This window comes from Pseudorasbora parva, chromosome 4 (assembly GCF_024679245.1).
Source record: "Pseudorasbora parva isolate DD20220531a chromosome 4, ASM2467924v1, whole genome shotgun sequence".
NCBI classification, from domain to species: domain Eukaryota; kingdom Metazoa; phylum Chordata; class Actinopteri; order Cypriniformes; family Gobionidae; genus Pseudorasbora; species Pseudorasbora parva.
In genome coordinates this window covers 5,339,862-5,359,329 of record NC_090175.1, presented here as the reverse complement: position 1 = coordinate 5,359,329, position 19,468 = coordinate 5,339,862, and the positions used below count along the sequence as shown (strand labels likewise).

General features: G+C 47.3%; 1 protein-coding gene across 1 annotated transcript in view; it reads right to left on the bottom strand.

The window, feature by feature from the left end:
• Positions 1 to 15,026, bottom strand: part of LOC137073740 (sialoadhesin-like) — a 39,478-nt gene extending 24,452 nt beyond the window's left edge. The window contains exons 1-5 of the mRNA XM_067442447.1: positions 14,664 to 15,026; positions 12,326 to 12,676; positions 11,999 to 12,247; positions 11,674 to 11,916; positions 11,497 to 11,590 (exon numbers count right to left, since the gene is read on the bottom strand). Of these exons, the coding sequence (XP_067298548.1) occupies positions 11,497 to 11,590; positions 11,674 to 11,916; positions 11,999 to 12,247; positions 12,326 to 12,676; positions 14,664 to 14,733 (1,007 nt within the window). The 5' untranslated portion in view covers positions 14,734 to 15,026. The remainder of the gene's footprint in view (positions 1 to 11,496; positions 11,591 to 11,673; positions 11,917 to 11,998; positions 12,248 to 12,325; positions 12,677 to 14,663) is intronic.
• Between the last annotated feature and the right edge of the window lie 4,442 nt (positions 15,027 to 19,468).

The window sequence follows — 19,468 nt, the reverse complement described above, 5'->3', positions numbered from 1 at the left end:
CAATGGGACCGCTTGGTGGAGGAAAGGGGCCTGCTGTATCGAAGAGTGTTCCGGCCGGATGGCGGAGAAGAGGTATTACAGTTAGTGTTGCCAGGAATTTTAAAATCTGAGGTTCTGGGTCAGCTTCATCAAAAGCACGGGCACCAGGGCATCGAGCGTACACTTGAGCTTGTGCGACAGCGATGTTACTGGCCGGGAATGGCTGCTGATGTTACTCACTGGGTCCAGGGATGCGAGCGGTGTCAGTTGGCCAAGGCTGCTCCTCCGATAGCTCGAAGCTATATGGGGCACCTTTTGGCTTCTAGGCCTAATGAAATCGTGGCAATGGATTTCACCGTCTTAGAGCCATCACGTGCAGGACAGGAGAACGTATTGGTATTAACGGATGTATTTAGTAAGTTCACTGTGGCGATTCCAACCTCCGACCAGAGGGCAGAGACTGTTGCCCGAGTGCTGGTGGAGGAGTGGTTCTTCAAGTTTGGGGTTCCTGGTCGGATTCATTCCGACCAGGGCCGCAACTTTGAGGCCGTGTTGATCCAACAGTTATGTAGTTTCTATCAAGTGAACAAGTCTCGTAGCACCCCGTACCATCCAGCAGGGAACGGCCAGTGTGAACGATTCAATCGTACCCTACACAATTTGCTGCGAACCTTGCACCCTGGGCGAAAGCGAGACTGGGCATCCTGTTTATCGCAGGTACTTTTCTGCTATAATACAACCCCTCATCAAGCTACTGGCGAGAGCCCTTATTTTCTAATGTTTGGGCAGGAACCTAGGCTGCCGATAGATTTCTTGCTGGGCCGTGTACAAGAACCAGCTGCGGGTAAAGTGCACCATTGGATCGAGGAGCATCAGGCACAGTTGCAGGTGGCCTTTGAGAGTGCTCGTGAACGATTGCGGGTTAGAGCGGCTCACCGTAAAGCGACCCATGATCGGCAGGTACGTGAATTGCCTTTGCAGGAAGGGCAGCAGGTGTACCTGCGCGATCATTCAGTACGGGGCCGTCATAAGATCCAAGATTTATGGGGCTCGACTGTGTACCAAGTTATAAGGGCACCCCGTGAACCTGGGGGTGCGGTATATACAGTGGCTCCAGTGGGAGACTTGAGTAAGATCCGTCATGTACATCGGTCACTATTGAAGCCTCAAATTGTTAGTGAAGTATCTGAGGAACTGCCTGACATGCCGAACGAGTTGCCAGCTCAAGTGGTGGCCGAGGAAGAGCAGGAAGAGGATGTCGATTTGGGTTATGTGAGGTCGGAAGTTCTTCCGGTAGTTCAGGAAGGAACTGCCGTGGGTACCTCAGAGTTGGGAGTGGTGACTGCCGCTATGCCACTTTATGACACCTCTGTTTCATTGGGAGTGGATAGTGGGGGTCAAGATATGAGTCAATTAGCGGTGCTCCCAGCTGCATCTGTGGGTTTACCCAAAGTGACTATGATTCCACGTCGAACAATACGTCAGGGGGCTGGTGAACATTCTAATAGGCACCACCTTCCACGAGCGGTTGGAAGGGTGGAACCTGGAGTGAGTAACCCTTTGGGACAGGGGTCCCACTCGGTTGTAGCCTTGTTTCGACCATGGTATTGAATCTTCTGAGTGCAAGGGCTTGTGGTAATTGTTTCACCGTCGGGACGACGATGAGTAAGTGGGGGGTGGATTGTGGCAGTAGGCGTTCACCCCTCGTATTATCACTCGTCTGGATAGTAATTTGTAATCAGTCCCAAGGGCGGTAAATGATCGTGTGTTGCCGGGGAGGGCAGTATGTGACGTCATGTCATTATCTCTTTCCGGGGTGTTGTGTATGAGTTGAGAGTGGACTGAGGAAATAAACGGCGGATCGTCTGCAGCGCTCGTTTTGTGAGCTCGTAGTGAAGCGGAGGAGGTTTGTGATTTCATAACTGCCAGCCTCAGGTGTTTTCCATAGACCTGAGTAAGGTTGTGGTGGGTTGTACGTCGTCGTTCTTTGTACGGGACGAGTGAAGCGGAGGCTTGGTGCAGCGCGACGCACCGAACATTTGCGATCGTTACTGCTGTTTGCTCATCTGGCGCTCATAGAGACGCGCTGCTGCGAGTGCATGCTCCGTGCACTGTTTTGCTGCCCGGCTATTTGGCCCTAATGACGATTAACGTTACTGTGACACTGTTTTAACAACACCTTTCACTATCTGCCTGTTATTTCACTAGAGCCAGCGTGGACCGGTATTGCTGGTTGACGTTATCACTCAGAATATCGTGAGTTGCCCGTGGTGCTGGATGCTCAGTATAAGTCATCACTGTTCATTTTGTTTTTTGTTTAGTTTGTTAATTTAAGTTGATGTATCCTGTGTGTTTATGTATGTGATGTTTGTTGTTTTTGTTTTTATTTATTTTGTATGTTTAGTAGGCCCTACTCTGTTTCTCTTGTTTGGCCTTTGCGGCCCAGTATGAAGTACAGACGTTTGGTCTGAATGTCTTAAGGCCTGCAGGAGACTTTACATTTTTCACAAATGTACCCTGAATATCAGAGGTGTGTACGTATTACAGAGCCATATTGAACCGTGACCGGCCGGTGCGTATTTCTCTATTTTTGTATCTGCGTACTGTTTCTTGTTCCTGGACATGAAAATTGTGTGTTTGGGCCTAATTGTGACTGATTCAGATTTATATATTGTATTTGTTTGATTTGTGGAGGATTGTTCCTCCCTTCTGTATATTGTTTTTCATGTTTTCTATTGTGGTCTGTGTCTTACGTGTATGTTCTGTGTTATAGAATTGGGACGGCAAGGAGACAAAGTGCAGCGGTCCTCATCTTGGTGGTGGTACTGTGGAGTGTTTTGCGGTGTCACGGAGGGTGTGTGTGTGTGTGGCGTGAGTGCACATGTGCTTGCTGTGGTTTTCTCTTTAGGAGTGTAGTGCCCTTCGGGGGTGAGTGATCTCGACTGCCGGACCAATTCTTAAGGGAAGAACGTGTCATTGTTCATTGTGATCTATTGATTTTGACTGTTTGCTCAATTTCATGAGTGGTTACTTGACCTGTTTAATTAATCTTAACTTAATAAATGTTTTACTATTTGTATAAAACCCCTGTCTCTTGCCTGTCTCCAACCGATGCGAACCTGTAAGCCTTATGTGCTGTGAGTTTGATTTGGGTGATTCCCTGGTATAAAGCCCCCAGGGTGGCGTAGTGTTTTTTTTTAAATATTACTTTTGTGCTTTTGCACTGTAATCAATTCTGTGTCCTCTGCACACTGCGCTCTTGCCACATTTACATGCCGTTGGTCATGTCTTTGGTCATGTCTTTGGTCCGTGTTGTGTTCATATATAAATATCGAACCGCACCAGTGTTCGCTTGGAAGCGGAGCGAGACCCATCTTTTTAGCGGTCTCTGTCCGCTTGTTTAGTGCACACCAGGGTTCGGATGGCAGCATTCACATATGTTCAAATGAACCGCACAAACTGAGCAATCGCACCAGGGTTCGATTTAATGCAACCAAACATGACAAGTGTGAACGCACCCTTAATGTCTTCTTTTATCTTCAGTTGATTTTAATCTAAAGCTGTGGCTGAAGTCAGGCTGATCGGTTGATGTTCTGCTTCTGTAAAGTCGTGTTGTGTCTGGATGATTTACCTCTTTGACTGTGAGATCTTCAGGTTTAACACTCCTTCGTTTCTTCCTGTTATAATGACAGACATTAATAGCATATGCATGAGTCTATTAAAATAACTGAAGTTCCCTTTCAGTCGGTCACGTTCGACGTACGTCAGAACTGAACCGACGAGTTGGGATCTGATTTCAGAGACCATCCACTTCGAGCCAAAGTGTATAAAAACGAGCCAATCGGAGATTGGCATGTGATCCACACAGTCCACGCTCCGCCCTGCAGTGCGGGTATAAATAAGGAAGTGGAATGCCAGATCAATGCTTTCAACTTCGGAGCCGAACAGTAGTGTTTGCTGTTCCCACGAAGAGTGTTAAAATTGAGTCTCGTGAGAGAAGGAGAACTACCAGTGCGGGTGAAACGACGCTTCAGCGAGTGAGCGACAGCTGCAATTGCTTGCATTCAAAAAAGAGCTTTTTGTTGGTTCGCTGGGCATTTTTTCCAAACTTGAGTGCCACACACAGGCTTGCACTGTGGACTGTGTGCTGGCCGCCGTCATCTCCCTGAGTGCTTCAGCACATCTAAAAGAGCAGTTTTTCCATTCTAAAAGAGCAACACGGTTTGACCTAGGGCTGGGCCATATGACGAAATATATCGTCTGGACGATAGAAAATGTCTATCGTTTTATATTAGGTTCTATCGCTTACGCCACGATAAGGCGTTTACGGCAGAATTTTACATCAAGATGCATCTCACGCCACGGCATGCCCATGCACGCTGCAATACATAAACAAACATGGAGGAAGACGGTAGTAGACGCGGTTCAGACCAGGGTAATTCTCAGAGTAATTATGCCAGAGTCTGAACAAACTTCAGACACAGACGCTGCAACAGGCTTTTACGCGTGGCACACCATATAGCCATATATTGAAATATTTTAATGGCAGGTGTAGGGATGGCGAAAACTAAACATTTTCTTGACCGACCACCGAGCCTCATTAGCCGGTTGAAACCGGTTAACCGATTAGTTTAAAATATGCTGCACTATTTGAAATAACAGCCACGAGCCGCGCACACTCTCTCTCTCTCTCTCTCTCTCTCTCTCTCTCTCTCTCTCTCTCTCTCTCACACACACACACACACACACACACACACACAAACAGACACGCACTGTCCTATCGCTGCCGCCTCCCTTCCACCCACGTTACTTTTTTTAAATCCCCCACAGCGCGAAACACGAGTCCTGCAAACGCGCCGCCGAGGAGCTTGTTTGTAATCTGAGGACAATGGCTCCTTAGTTTTGAAATGGTTTGGGTACAAGGTGATCGTGTTGAAAATAAAGGCATTTGTCTAGTGTAAGAAGCTCATTTGAAACATTGCCGTGGCTCATTTAAGAAAATGACAGCTCCGAAGAGACGCCGCTTTAGTTCGAGGTAGTGCTAACAATAATAAAGAAAGACGATCAACACCTTATGTGTTACCACTGAATATAGATGTAAAATATTTCCAAAAGTAAGCCCATTTTAAGCGAAATGCACGCTTCATACTGTCGTCTGCCCTGGCTCTAACCTCAAATGTGTTTTAGCCTGTTTACTTTTTGCAAACCTTGTGAGCGCTCAAACCCAAACGCTGTGACCTCGCGTCAAATGTTTTTATTGGTTTATTAAGTACAAACTGGCGAGTTATGACAAATTGAGTGCGAGGGATATGTTCACTTCACACAAAAAGATTTTGGAATGAGATGGCTAATTGTAGTAGCATTTAGTCCACTGTATTTAGAGTATTTAGCCTAATTTAGAGATCACTTTTTTTTTCTTTTTTTTTTACCGACAACTTTGATCGGTTAACCTTGATACGGTCAACCATCGGTCAAACGGTCATCGGTTAACATCCCTAGCCAGGTGTTAACTTTACTAACTGTCTTGCTTGGAAAAAAAAGGTTCTAAATAAAATAAAAATGTAGTCCATACTACCTTTATTTGTTTTGTATATCATTTCAAACTGCATTTCCACATTGCAATTTTGTATAGACTATTCATAAACTGAATCAACAGAAAAATTGCTATATCGTTATGTATATCGTTATCGGGATATCAAATGAGCTATACTGGGATATGACATTTTGGCCATATCGTCTAGCCCTAGTTTGACCCTATGTCTTTTTCAAGATGTCATTCAAACCATGCATTTCTGGAATGCAACTGTTTCCTGTCCTCGTTGATGGCCACGATCGTATGTGAGATTGCGATCGTGGGTGATTCATGTTCTCGCAGAAGAACATGGTCACGTCGGCGCATTGTTCATCTCACCCTTCTCATAAAAGGCTTGAGTGTTCAGCGCGCCGTGTGCCGTTGAGCGGCCGGCTGACGGCGGTGGTTGTCACAATAACCAGCGCGTGTCAGTCGGCGCTCTAGATGCATGGTCGAGACTATGAAACCTCAGATGGGGTCGAGTCCCTTCGCCTATCCCCCGATCTAGTTCATTTTCTGGTGTTACTGGAAAAGGGCTACTTTGGCTGATAAGCGCTGGTGGCCTGAGGATTACAGTGGGAATTCCCCGCCGGGTAAATCCCTTCGGGCCCCCACTCCTCTATTGCATCAAAAGCATGCTGAGACTCTGTTCATGGGTGGTACGGATACTCTCATGAGAACGTGAACACGTCAGGGCATTGTTCGCCTTGCCTTTTTTCATAGTGGCTTGAGCGTTCAGTGCGCTGTGTGCTGTTCTGACGGCCACGTTCACTGTCTCACATGCCTGCTTGTAGTGAGAGATGGAATCACTGATCCTAGAAGAGAAAGGGTCTTAGCGTTTCATTTTTTGCTCTGGCAGAGGAGAGATGTCAATTGCTGCATCGGAGAGAGGGAAATATGGAGTGCCATAAGGGCCAAAAATGAAAAGAAAAGTATTGTTTTCCCTCTTTCACTGCCCTCTGCCCTGCACGCACGAGGGTAGTCCCAGCCCAGGGGTTGTGCAGGAACTGCATGCGGTGTTGGACCTCGCCCTAGGGGCGACGAAAATCACTGCACGCTCCCTGGGTCAGGCGATGTCCACACTAGTGGTCCAGGAACAGGGGGCTAACCTGGCAGATATGCGTAAGAAAACCCTGTCTGTCGGGCTGGCCTCCTCGGCGACGCCATCGAGAACTTTGCCCAGCAGTTCTTGGTGGCCCAGAAGCAGATGGAGGCGTTGCACCAGGGTGCCGACGACCAGCTGCTCGGTCGTCGGTCGCAGCGCCTCTGCCGGCTTGTCGCCGAGGGCATCCCCTCCTGCGTCTGCCTCCACCCTGCTAGAGCCGAGCAGCAGCCTCCACTGGAGGAGCAGGGTGCCGGGTGCGAGGGAGGTGCCCAACCCGTCCAGGGTCCCGCTAACCGGCAGGCAAGCACAAGGGGATGCGGCCCTGAGACGGACAGGCTGGGGAGAGCAGGAGCTGCTCGGGGGGAGGTGATATTTGTATCCCTCCCCCACCCCCCTGGAGGAGGACTGCGGGGCCCTGACTGGTTAACATTTCTGCCACTGGCTCTCCGGAGTCCAGGGGTACCCACATTTTCAGAGCAGTTTCCTTTCTCTCTGGGCCTCAAGAGGGCCAGGTTGGAAGTGTGCGACGCCCCCGGGCCTTGCTGCTTCTTTCCTCCCCTCCCTCGCCAGGGGGCAGTAGTGTGGGCATCGAGACAGCCCCTGGGCCTCCTCACCCACACTCTGCCCCAACCTGGAGTACTCGGACAACACTCTGGGCCGCCTTTGGGCCTCCCGAGTAGGGTCTGAGTGCCCCACCTCCCTGCCTTCGGGCAGCAGGCAGCAGGGTGGGCTTCGAGGATGCCTCTGGCCTTCTCACCCACTCTCTGCCCCTCCCGGGAACACTCAGATAACACTCTGGGCTGCCCACGGGCCTCCCGAGTCGGGTCTGATTCTCCCACCACTCTGCCTCCGGGCAGCGAGCAGCCGAGTGAGCTCAAGGACGCCTCCGGGCCTTCTCACCCACTCCCTGCCCGCACCAGGAGTACTCGCACGACACTCCGGGCCTCCCGAGTCGAGCCAGAGCACTCCATTGCGCTGCCCCACCCCGGGCATGTCTGTGGTGCCGTTGGTCCAGCGGGTATGGTCCCTGGAAGTGTGGCTACAGCTCCCTTGACCATCCCGTTGGCTCATCAGTACCATCAGACTCGGCTACGCGATTCAGTTCGCTCGCCGGCCACCCAAGTACAAGGGCGTCCTCTTCACCTCAGTGCGAAGCAGCGATGCTCGAGTCTTGCGGTCAGAGATCAAGGTCCTACTGGCGAAGGACGCGATCGAGCCGGTTCCTCCAGCCGAGATGAAGACAGGGTTCTACAGTCCCTACTTCATCGTGCCCAAGAAAGGGGGTGGGCTACGGCCAATCCTGGACCTGCACGTCCTGAATCGGGACCTGCACAAGCTCTTGTTCCGGATGTTAACGCAGAAACGCATTTTTCAATGCATCTGTCCCCAGGATTGGTTCGCAGCGATCGACCTGAAGGACGCGTTCTTCATGTCTCGATTCTCCCTCGACACAGACCGTTCCTACGTTTTGCGTCCGAGGGACGGGCATACCATTACAAGGTCCTGCCCTTCGGGCTGTCCCTGTCGCCTCGCGTCTTTATGAAGATCGCGGAGGCAGCCATTGTTCCACTCCGAGAACGCAGCGTTCACATTCTCAACTATCTCGATGACTGGCTCATTCTCACCCAGTCTCGGGAGCAGTTGTGCGAACACAGGGACATGGTGCTCAGTCACCTCAGCCTATTGGGCCTTCGGGTCAACTGAGAGAAGAGCAAGCTCTGTCCTACTCAGAGAATCTCTTACCTCGGTATGGAGCTGGATTCGGTCAACCAGACTGCGCCTCATGGAGGAGTGAGTCAGGTCGGTGTTGAACTGCTTGAATATGTTCAAAGGCAGAACAGCGGTCCCACTGAAACTTTTTCAGAGGCTCCTGAGGCATATGGCATCTGCAGCCGCGGTGATGCCGTTCGGATTGCTTCATATGAGACCGCTCCATCACTGGCTTCATGGCCGAGTCCCGAGGTGGGCGTGGCGGAACAGTACCGGGTCCCAGTGACTCCGTACTGCCGCCAAACCTTCAGTCCTTGGTCAGACACAACGTTTCTCCGGGCCAGGGTGCCCTTAGAACAAGTGTCCAGGCATGCTGTGCACGGATGCCTCATCCATGGGCTGGGGGGCCATGTACAACGGGCATGCAGTTGCAGGTCTGTGGACGGAACCGCAATTGCATTGGCATATCAATTGCCTCGAGTTGCTAGCAGTACACTTGGCACTGCGCCGCCTCAAGGGGCTGCTGCGTGGCAAGCGTGTACTGGTCCGTATGGACAACATGGCAGCCGTTGCGTACATCAATCGTCAGGGTGGTCTACGCTTCCGTTGCATGTTCCAACTCGACCCCCACCTGCTCCTGTGGAGTCAGAAGCAGCTGAGGTCGCTTCGGGCCATTCATGTCCCTGGTGCGCTCAACCAGACAGCCGACGAGCTCTCTCGGCAGCCAGCACCTCCGAGAGAGTGGCGACTCCACCCCCAGGCGGTCCAGCTGATATGGGACCGGTTCGGAGCCACACAGGTAGACCTGTTGCCTCTCCGGACTCGACCCATTGCCAGTGGTACTATTCCCTGACCGGGGGTACCCTCGGCACAGATGCACTGGCGCACAGCTTGCCCCGGGACCTACGCAAGTATGCGTTTCCCCCAGTGAGCCTTCTTGCACAGACTCTGTGCAAAGTCAGGGAGGACGAGGAGCAGGACTTGCTAGTTGCGCCGTATTGGCCCAACCGGACCTGGTTCCCAGAACTTACTCTCCTCGCGACAGCCCCTCCTTGGCCCATTCCCCTGAGGAAGGACCATCTTTCTCAGGGACGGGGCACTCTATGGCACCCGTGTCCAGACCTCTGGAATCTTCATGTCAGGTCCCTGGACGGGACACTGAGGTTCTAGATGGACTACCACAAGCAGTCGTAGATACCATCTCTTCAGCTAGAGCCCCCTCTACTAGGCGCCTCTATGTACTGAAGTGGAACCTGTTCGTTGAGTGCTGCTCTTCCTGCCGGGAAGACCCCCGAAGGTGTTCGATTGGTGTCGTGCTTTCCTTCCTGCAAGACGGGTTGGAGCGAAGGCTGTCTCCCTCCACCCTCTAAGTGTACGTCGCCGCAATAGCGGCATACCACGACGCAGTTGAAGGTAAGTCCGTGGGAAAGCACAACCTAATCTAATTCCTCAGAGGTGCGAGGAGACTAAATTCTCCTCGTCCAACCTCGATACCCTCTTGGGACTTGGCTCTAGTGCTCAGAGCACTTCAGAGCCCTCCCTTCGAGCCTTTGGAGTCAAGTGAGCTTAAAATCTTGTCAATGAAGACAGTGCTCCTGACTGCATTGGCCTCTATCAAGAGGGTAGGGGACCTGCACGCACTTTCGGTCAGCGAATCGTGCCTAGAGTTCGGGCCTGGTAACTCTCACATTATCCTGAGACTACCACTCCTTTCCAGGACCAGGTGGTGAACCTGCAAGCACTGCCTTCGGAGGAGGCAGACCCAGTCCTGGCTTTGCTGTGTCCGGTCCGTGCTCTTCGCGCTATCATTGACCGTACCCAAAGCTTCGGACCTCAGAGCAACTCTTCGTCTGTTACGGAGGCCAGCAGAAGGGAAAGGCTATCTCCAAGCAGAGGTTAGCCCACTGGATAGTGGATGCTATAGTCTTGGCTTACCAGTCCCAAGACGTGCCTTGCCCGTTCGGGTTGCGAGCTCACTCCACTAGGAGTGTAGCATCCTCCTGGGCGCTGGCTCAAGACGCCTCGCTGACAGACATTTGTAGAGCTGCTGTCTGGGCGACACCTAACACATTCGACAGGTTTTATAGCCTCCGTGAAGAGCCGGTATCTTCCCGCATCTTCGCCCCTGGTGGCCAGGAGCGCTAAGTGCCCGTTCTAAGTGTCGGCTTGCAAAGCCACTCCCGCCCTCTGGGCCGGATACGTGCGTTTATTGTCTCCGGTTGTGTTCCCCGGGAAACCGGCTAACCCTGTCGAGCTCCTCCGTCACCCCATGCGGTGTCAGACGTTGCAGACCGTCTGATGCTAGGCCTGCACCCGTATGCTTGAGGAACGTGGTTGTAGGCTGGGTTCCATATGTAGCGGTTCCCTCACGGCAACCCCATATGTGTGTTCCTCCATGGTACCAGCTACCCTTCAGGCTAGCCCTGTGTCTTTCCCTTGACAGAGCCCGCTCTGTCATCTCTGGGCATGTTCTTTCCCCCCTACAATTAGGTTGGAACCACCCCAGAGACTGCCATATGTTGCACTACCCTGCCAGGTTAGTCCTTATGTGTATTCCGCCACCACTCCTTCCCTGAAGGACGTGGCCCCGCAGCGTACCTTCTCCGAGAAAAGGTCGAGGGCCAGCATCCTGGCGTTTTCAATAGGGATCCCAATTCGTCGTTTCAGTTCTGACGTACGTTGAACGTGACCGACTGAAAGGGAACGTCTCGGTTACGTATGTAACCCTTGTTCCCTGAAGAAGGGAACGGAGACGTACGTCCTGTCGCCAGGTGCTGTGCTTCTGCTAGGAGCCCAGTCACGTATTCGGCTCCTCAGCTGAAAAAAGCATTGATCTGCCATTCCACTTCCTTATTTATACCCGCACTGCGGAGCGGAGCGTGGAATGTGTGGATCACATGCCAATCTCCGATTGGCTCGTTTTTATACACTCGAAGTGGATAGGTCTCTGAAATCAGATCCCAATTCGTCGGTTCAGTTCTGACGTACGTCTCTGTTCCCTTCTTCAGGGAACGTGGGTTACATACGTAACCGAGAAGATATGAATGCTGTTTTTAAAGATGAATGATAATTAACATTGGACTAAAAGTTGATTTATACAATCACTGCAGTTTTTTTTTATTGATCTTACATTATAAACATGATGATGAAGATGATAATGATGAAGAATAATCCTCCAGATGCCGCTGTGATCACGATCACATTCCTACCAGCACTATGATGAACTGAAAGAGGAAGATCTTCATGATTAACTCTCCAAACTGATGAATGATGTGAATATACAGGAGTGTGTTAATAAAAGCTTCACCTGTGACAGTTACAGCGTCTGATCTCTGAGATCCATGTTGATTGTGAGCCTGACAGTAGAAGCGTCCACTCTGTAGTGCACTGAAACTCTGTCCAGATCCAACAGCTGAGGCTTCATTCTCCTTAAACCAGCTGAAGTTCAGAGCAGGAGGGTTTGAATCACTGCTGCAGCTCAGAGTCACTGAATCTCCCTCCACTATTACACCAGATCCATTCATCAACACTGAGACACTCTTGGGTGGGTCTGCAAATGACAAATAAACCTTAAATCATCTCAATAAAACACAATCTCCAATCTTAAAAAGAACAAATGAATCTGTACTCACACGTGACATTGAGATGAACACCAGGCGATGTGTGAGTGTGTCCGTGTACAGCACAGCTATAGCTGCCTGCATCCTCTCTTCTGACTGACTGCAGCAGGAGTTCATTGTTTCCGTCTCTTCTCTCAGTTAATGGCTGTGAGTTTCTGGACCAGATGAATGTTGCTCTGTCAGTCAGAGTGCAGCTGCTTTTACATGTCAGACGGACTGAATCTCCCTCTGTCACTCTCTCAGGAGACTTCACCTGAAGATCTAAACACAACACACACATTATATCTAGTGCTGCTGTCATACACTGATTGAAGAAGAGATAAACCTCATGAAACTCACCTGTGACAGTAAGAGTCACTCCTGGTTTACCAAGCCATTTTCCACCAGGTTTATATTTATCAGTGATGAATCTGAAATAGTACACGTGTGAATCATTCAGTGTCACATGTCTCAGTCTGACGGTGCAGTTCTGCTGTTTATCTCCCAGATACTGAAGCCTCTGACTGTATTCAGTGTCATTAGACAGATCTGGAGGCTCTACACCCTTTACAGACTCTTTGGTCCAGAACACGTTCATGACCTGATATCCAGTAGGGTATGTATAAGAGCATCTCATTATCACTGTTGAGTCCTTTAGTGCACAGATGTGTGAAGGACTGTAACTCACACCCCAACCAGCACTAGAAACCCCTGAAACACAGAATTCATCACATTATGAACATGTTTTATTATCAGTTACAACACTGTGGAAACATGACAATTTTTTACTGCTTGAAAATAGTATCTCTTAACAGGAAATAGAAGCTCATCTTCTCAGAATTGAGTGACGGAGAGTGTTGCAGAGAAGCAGAAATAAATATACAGAGGCAGAGTGAAGAGAGAAGCAAGAGATAAGTCAAGAACAACACGATACACTCTCAGATAATGAAATATATAAAAAACCAGACTAGGAACATATTCAACCAGATGATCCTACAGTCAGTGTTCGTATCGCTGCCTGTCTGACAGACATTTCTGACTGGATGAAAGAGCATCATCTTAAACTCAATCTTGCAAAGACAGAATTACTTGTTTTCTCAACCAACCCAGCACTTCATCAAAATTTCTCCATTCAGCTTGGTTCATCGACCATAACTCCATCAAGGACAGCAAGAAACCTTGGAGTTGTGATTGATGACCAGTTAAACTTCACTGACCACATTACTGCAACAGCCCGGTCCTGCAGATTTGCTTTATACAACATTAGAAAGATTAGACCCTTCCTATCAGAACAGGCTGCACAACTCCTGGTTCAAGCTCTTGTTCTCTCCAGACTGGATTATTGTAATGCTCTTCTGGCTGGGCTTCCAGCATGCACTATCAAACCCTTGCAGCTGATCCAGAATGCAGCGGCGAGAGTGGTCTTTAATGAGCCGAAGAGAGCGCATGTTACGCCTCTCTTCATCAAACTGCACTGGTTGCCAATGGCTGCTCGCATCAAATTCAAGGCACTAGTTATCACCTACAAAACAACCTCTGGCTCGGCACCAATATACCTAAATTCACTTGCTCAGACTTACACACCCTCCAGAAGCTTGCGTTCTGCGAACGAGCGGCGCCTCGTGGTTCCATCCCAAAGAGGCTTGAAATCGCTCTCACGGACATTTTCCTGGACCGTTCCTACTTGGTGGAATGACCTGCCGATCTCAATTCGTGCTGCCGAGTCTGTAGCCATTCTTAAAAAACATCTTAAGACACATCTTTTCCATTTGCACTTGACCAATACAGAATAGCACTTACTGATCACCACAGCAACGACCAAAAGCGTACACTCCGGGATCATATCTACGTCTCTCATCCGGATTTGCGCCTTCAGGCGGGTATGTTACATAGTAATCATAACTATCAGAATCCAGTGTTCTGTATTTTGCGTACGTGAGTTTTTGTTGTAAATGGCTATTGCTGCGCGTTTAGCTAGAATACAAAAACCAACCCATTGGGCCACTGAATCTGCATTAACGACAACAGCTGGGGCAACAGCCTTAGTCCTAATGGGTTGTAGCTATCTTAGCTATCAAAATCCAGTGTTCGGCACTGTGCGGACGTGAGTTTTTGTTGTAGATGTCTGTCTTTAAAAAAAAAAAAAAAAAAAAAATTGTGTATTGTGCTAATTAATTGAGATTTCTTACAGCTCTTACAGGTTTTTGGCCTTGTCTGTTCCGTTGCTTCTATTACTCTCCCCTTTTTTGTAAGTCGCTTTGGATAAAAGCGTCTGCTAAATGATTAAATGTAAATGTAAATGTAATCAAAATACACAGTAGCATTAAAATGAGAGTCTTGTAGCTTTTAGTTATTGTCCATCAGCTCTGAGCTCATTTATATGCATGTGAACTGAAACATATTTAACACACACACATTCACTTCTGGAGCCAAAATGTTCACGATCTGGTGCTACAGTGATTTCCGTCCAATCAAAAGCTCTGAACAATGAGAAAGTCCCTCCCCTTAAACCAAATGACACTGACTAGAAGAAAAAGACTGTTGGACATTTCTAGAAGGGACAAACAAGTTCAACCCAAATGTTCTGTTTCAAAGGGAAATATGTGAGTGGAGGACAGAAGGAAGTGTTGATCAGCCGCTCATGAGGCCTTTAGTAAAACATCAGAGTGTTTGTAATGTGAATGTAACAGAGACTCACCGTGAATCATGAGCAGAAAGATCAGAGGAAGAGGAGGAGCCATTCTGACCGACATCAGCATAAAATACATCTATAATACAGCATTAAACATCACTCATATACTCATAAACAGTGTGTGTTCATCACCCTAAACAGCTCTTAGTGTTAGTGAGATCTTTGCACATCTGGAGATTATTAATGCTCAACATCAGTGTGTGTGAATGAACTGATCATTAGATGAACAGAAGATATTTCTCATGTCAGGAATCATGTGTTATATGAGCTTCATCTATAGAAATAATCATCAGTTTTCATTTAAGTAAGAGTGTGTTTGTCTTACCGTGTTGAAGCTCATCAGATCAACAGCAACTGAACGACTGACGGTTTAACACACGCTCTTTTAGCTTCAGGCTGATGGACTGTGTGTGGTTAACACTGATATTACAGAAATATCAGCGTCGCTTCCTCAACAAGAGAACAACATCACTAAATTAAAACTAACTAACTACAGAATAATATATTTGTAAGTTCATTTGAATATATTTAGAGGTGTTTAGAGAATAGGGTTGAGTAATCAGATGTTCTGATGGATATTTCACACTTATTATAAAGACTTGATGTTCCCTTTCGATGTGGTTCAATATCATTGCATCAGTAACTAGCCACGTTTAAATGCACACTTTTTTGTCATTCTGATTAAAATCATTGAAAATTTTTGTGGACTGTTTACATGAGACGTTATCCAAACTGATCTGGTGTTTACATGTGCTGACTTTCAATCGCAATCATTTTGTGAAATGCAGTTTGTCTGCCGGATCAAAGGGGGGTCGCACACCGGACGCGAAGTGCCGCGCCACGTCTCTAAAATTCAAACACAGTTTTCAACTGAGTGTAAGCACACCGGCGGCAGCATTCGGTGCCTGTATATAATTTATATTATATTTCCCTCACATTTGATTTGATCTGATCAATGTACTGATTTGACCCTGTGTGTTCACGGATGCAATAGCAACTCTCAACGTCCACCAGGACTTATACGGTTTTATAAAAGCTATTTATATGTTGTAAAGTATAATAATCATCTCAGAAAAATTAATTCTTCTGTCAGTTGAAGTAAAAAGTGCCTGGGACAAATGCTGTCAAGATTAGGGTGTAGCCAGGCTATATGTCTGTGTCATTATGCCAACATTATCTTCATAACTTCATATTACAACTTAATTAAAAGCGCGAGATCCGAGCCAAGGACCTTTGTTGACTTTCTCCCCTTGAGAAGAAGCCAACATGAGCAGATACTCTCGATAGTGCATGTTGCACATCGGGAATTTTATGAATGAACACTGTCAGCTCCTTTTTTACTAGAGCTGACCGTGCAGCATTCGCCACTCTAAACAAACAACACATTAATCGTGTGTATCCCCACTCGTAAGCGAGGGTAGGGAGGAACACACAATCAAAAATGCTGTCTGCTCACCATTATATCTCCTCTCTATATGCATTTCTTATGCTCGTTCTTTTTTGGACAAACAACAATAAATAGACAAAGACAGTTTGACACAGAGCGCTTGCTGAAGACATCAGAAGCTGACATCATTTGGGTCAGGGGTGCTTTATAGTTTTCTGGTCAATGACGTCACCCGTCTATGTTCCGTCACGCCATTGGACTGATTTCATGAGTGCTTCATGACACGGTCACGCAGAAGCGTTCTCGCAGCGTTCCTACACAGTGTCTCGTTCCCTCTCAGGGAACCATGGTCACATACGTAACCTGAGACGATTCAATGATTTATGCTAAGCTTTGTTAAAAGTTCTGCCACCAGATCCAGAGATCGGCTAAATGGACTTTCAACACTTTTACCATATATTAAATAAGGAAGGTGATCAGCCAAAACTTTATTCGTCTGAAAGAAATATGTCAAATACAGATGTGATGTCTTGAGAGTGAGTAAATTATGGGATATTTTTCATTTCTGTGTGAACTCCTTGAGATCTTCCATTGTAACCCGTGGTGGTGAAGTGTTTTTCAGTCACAAGATGGCTCCAGAGAGTGGAAGACAGCGGAGTAACACGTTAAGCATATAAGTAGTACCGGTCAAGATAACTCGCAGTACCCGGATGAGCGGTGTGCTATTCAACTTTGGCGGTTGTTATCTGGGAATAACATACCGCTGGAATGGGCGATTGACCAATCAGGATCAAGTATTCCACAGAGCCGTGTAATAAGCAGGTTTATTGAGGCATTGGCCCTAGTTATAAAAACATACAAAGTAAAACACGAAGAGGGAATTCTTCATAAAATACAGAATACAACATAAAACATAACAAAACGAAGGTATTTTAATAAGAAGTGCAGATATTACTGGATTGTTTTCTTTAGATTATGCCAAAACAATCTCTATTATTTTATTATGCAAGAGTTACAAACTGCCTATTTTATTTTCATAAGTATAAATGACATTCTTTGGCTTGACTTCAGATGAGAGTGTGATTTATGAGATGTGATCAACATTGTTCAGATTGTGATTTTATTTCTCTCTTAAGTAATTGGATTAGTAAACTTACGCCCAAAACTGAATACCAAAAATACTGATATATAATACAGAGCAATATAGTATATGAATGACCAAAGTAATCTATATTAATAAATGATTCAACTTAAAAAGAGACTAATAAAAAGACATTCTTTGATGTCTGAACACCGGCTTCATGACGGTCTGTCACTCACTTGACGCTGCTGTAGATCACTGAGGGCTCTTCCACAGTTTGAACAGTTGATCGCCTAAAACACAAATCAAAAATAAATACAAAGTTACAGCTGATATGATCTGTGCTGGTTAAACTGATGCTGGTTAAGATGGTGCTGGTTAAACTGGTACAGGTTAAACTGGTACAGGTTAAACTGGTGCTGGTTAAGTCTGTGCTGGTTAAACTGGTGCTAGTTAAACTGGTAATGGTTAAGTTGGTGCTGGTTAATTTGGTGCTAGTTAAGTTGGTGCTGGTTAAGATGGTGCTGGTTAAGCTGGTGCTAGTTAAAGGGGCGGTGAAATGCTGTTTCATGCATACTGAGCTTTTTACACTGTTAAAGACTTGGATTCCCATCCTAAACATAGACAAAGTTTCAAAAACTAATGTTGGACGTTTGATGGAGTATTTCTGTGTTAAAAATACTCCTTCCGGTTTCTCACAAGTTTCGGCGAGTTTTTTTCGAGTATGGGTCTATTTGACGTTAAATAGAGCGGAAGGTCCTTGTATGGGCCGTACGGGCTCTTCTCCCGGAAGGGTGCGCGCGCGTCACTAGAGCGAGAGAGGAAATGCACGCTGTAAACAGTCTCTCAGCTGCAGATCCAGTCGTCCGTGAACACTTATGTGGCGCGCCGTGCTCCACTTTATTCCTATGGGTGACGTCGAGCGACTTCAGCGCTTCAGCACAGCATTCCGGGAAGGCAGCGCTGCATTTGAACCGATTTGAACGCAGAAATGACGGGAAGCTTCAAGGCATCGCTTCAGTCGCGTCGCAAAGTGGATTTCCACGGTCACTGCTGTCACAGGACTTCACCAAATCATACCAAAGAAGTGTGTTTTTGACAGAGCGGTCCTGCTTTGGAAGATGCCGGTGAGTAAATCAACTTCAAATGTCTCTGCTATTGGCTACCGTCGCATGAGTAAACATCAGTAAACGATAAGATCGCGTGCTTCGTCATTCAAATGCGCTAACGGTCACTCCATTGTTGTTCTGTATAACGTTACACTAGTCTGACTCTGACGTGCAAAACCGTTTTGCTTGCTACCTCTAAGGTCTAGTCACATACAATAGTCCATAAACTGAATCATGTCCTCATAAACTGCACACAAAGGCCCCTAAATACAGTCCATACCACAGAGATGGACATCCTGATGTTGCCGTTTCTCCTGTTCAATTTATTTCAGCCTCAGATTTGATTGTGGATCATTATCTGTATTAGCTGAGATAGCGATGGGTTTCTCCACGCTTGAGGACGTCATCGCTTTGTTCGCAATCGTCATTCTTTAGCTCCGCCCACACGATACGCCTCCAGGCGCTCGTTTTTTTCCGGAAAGACTCGGTACAGCCCATATTTCTTTTATAAATATGATAAAACTAAAGACTTTTCGGAGATATGAAGGATGCAATACTACTCTATAGGTACTCAAGATTGACATGAGATTGACTGAAACTGAGTGTTTCACCCCCCCTTTAAGATGGTGCTGGTTAAACTGGTGCTAGTTAAGTTGGTGCTAGTTAAGTTGGTGCTGGTTAAGTTGGTGTTGGTTAAATTGGTGCTAGTTAAACTGGTACTGGTTAAGTTGGTGCTGGTTAATTTGGTGCTAGTTAAGTTGGTGCTGGTTAAGATGGTGCTGGTTAAGCTGGTGCTAGTTAAGATGGTGCTGGTTAAACTGGTGCTAGTTAAGTTGGTGCTAGTTAAGTTAGTGCTGGTTAAGTTGGTGTTGGTTAAATTGGTGCTAGTTAAACTGGTAATGGTTAAGTTGGTGCTGGTTAATTTGGTGCTAGTTAAGTTGGTGCTGGTTAAGATGGTGCTGGTTAAGCTGGTGCTAGTTAATATGGTGCTGGTTAAACTGGTGCTAGTTAAGTTGGTGTTGGTTAAATTGGTGCTGGTTGAGTTGGCGCTGGTTAAGTTGGTGCTTGTTAAGTTGGTGCTAGCTAAGTTGGTGCTGTTTAAGTTGGTCCTGGTTAAGTTGGTGCTTGTAAAGTTGGAGCTGGTTAAGTTGGTGCTGGTTAAACTGGTGCTTGTTAAGTTGGTGCTGGTTAAGTTGGTGCTAGTTAAACTGGTTCTGGTTAAACTGGTGCTAGT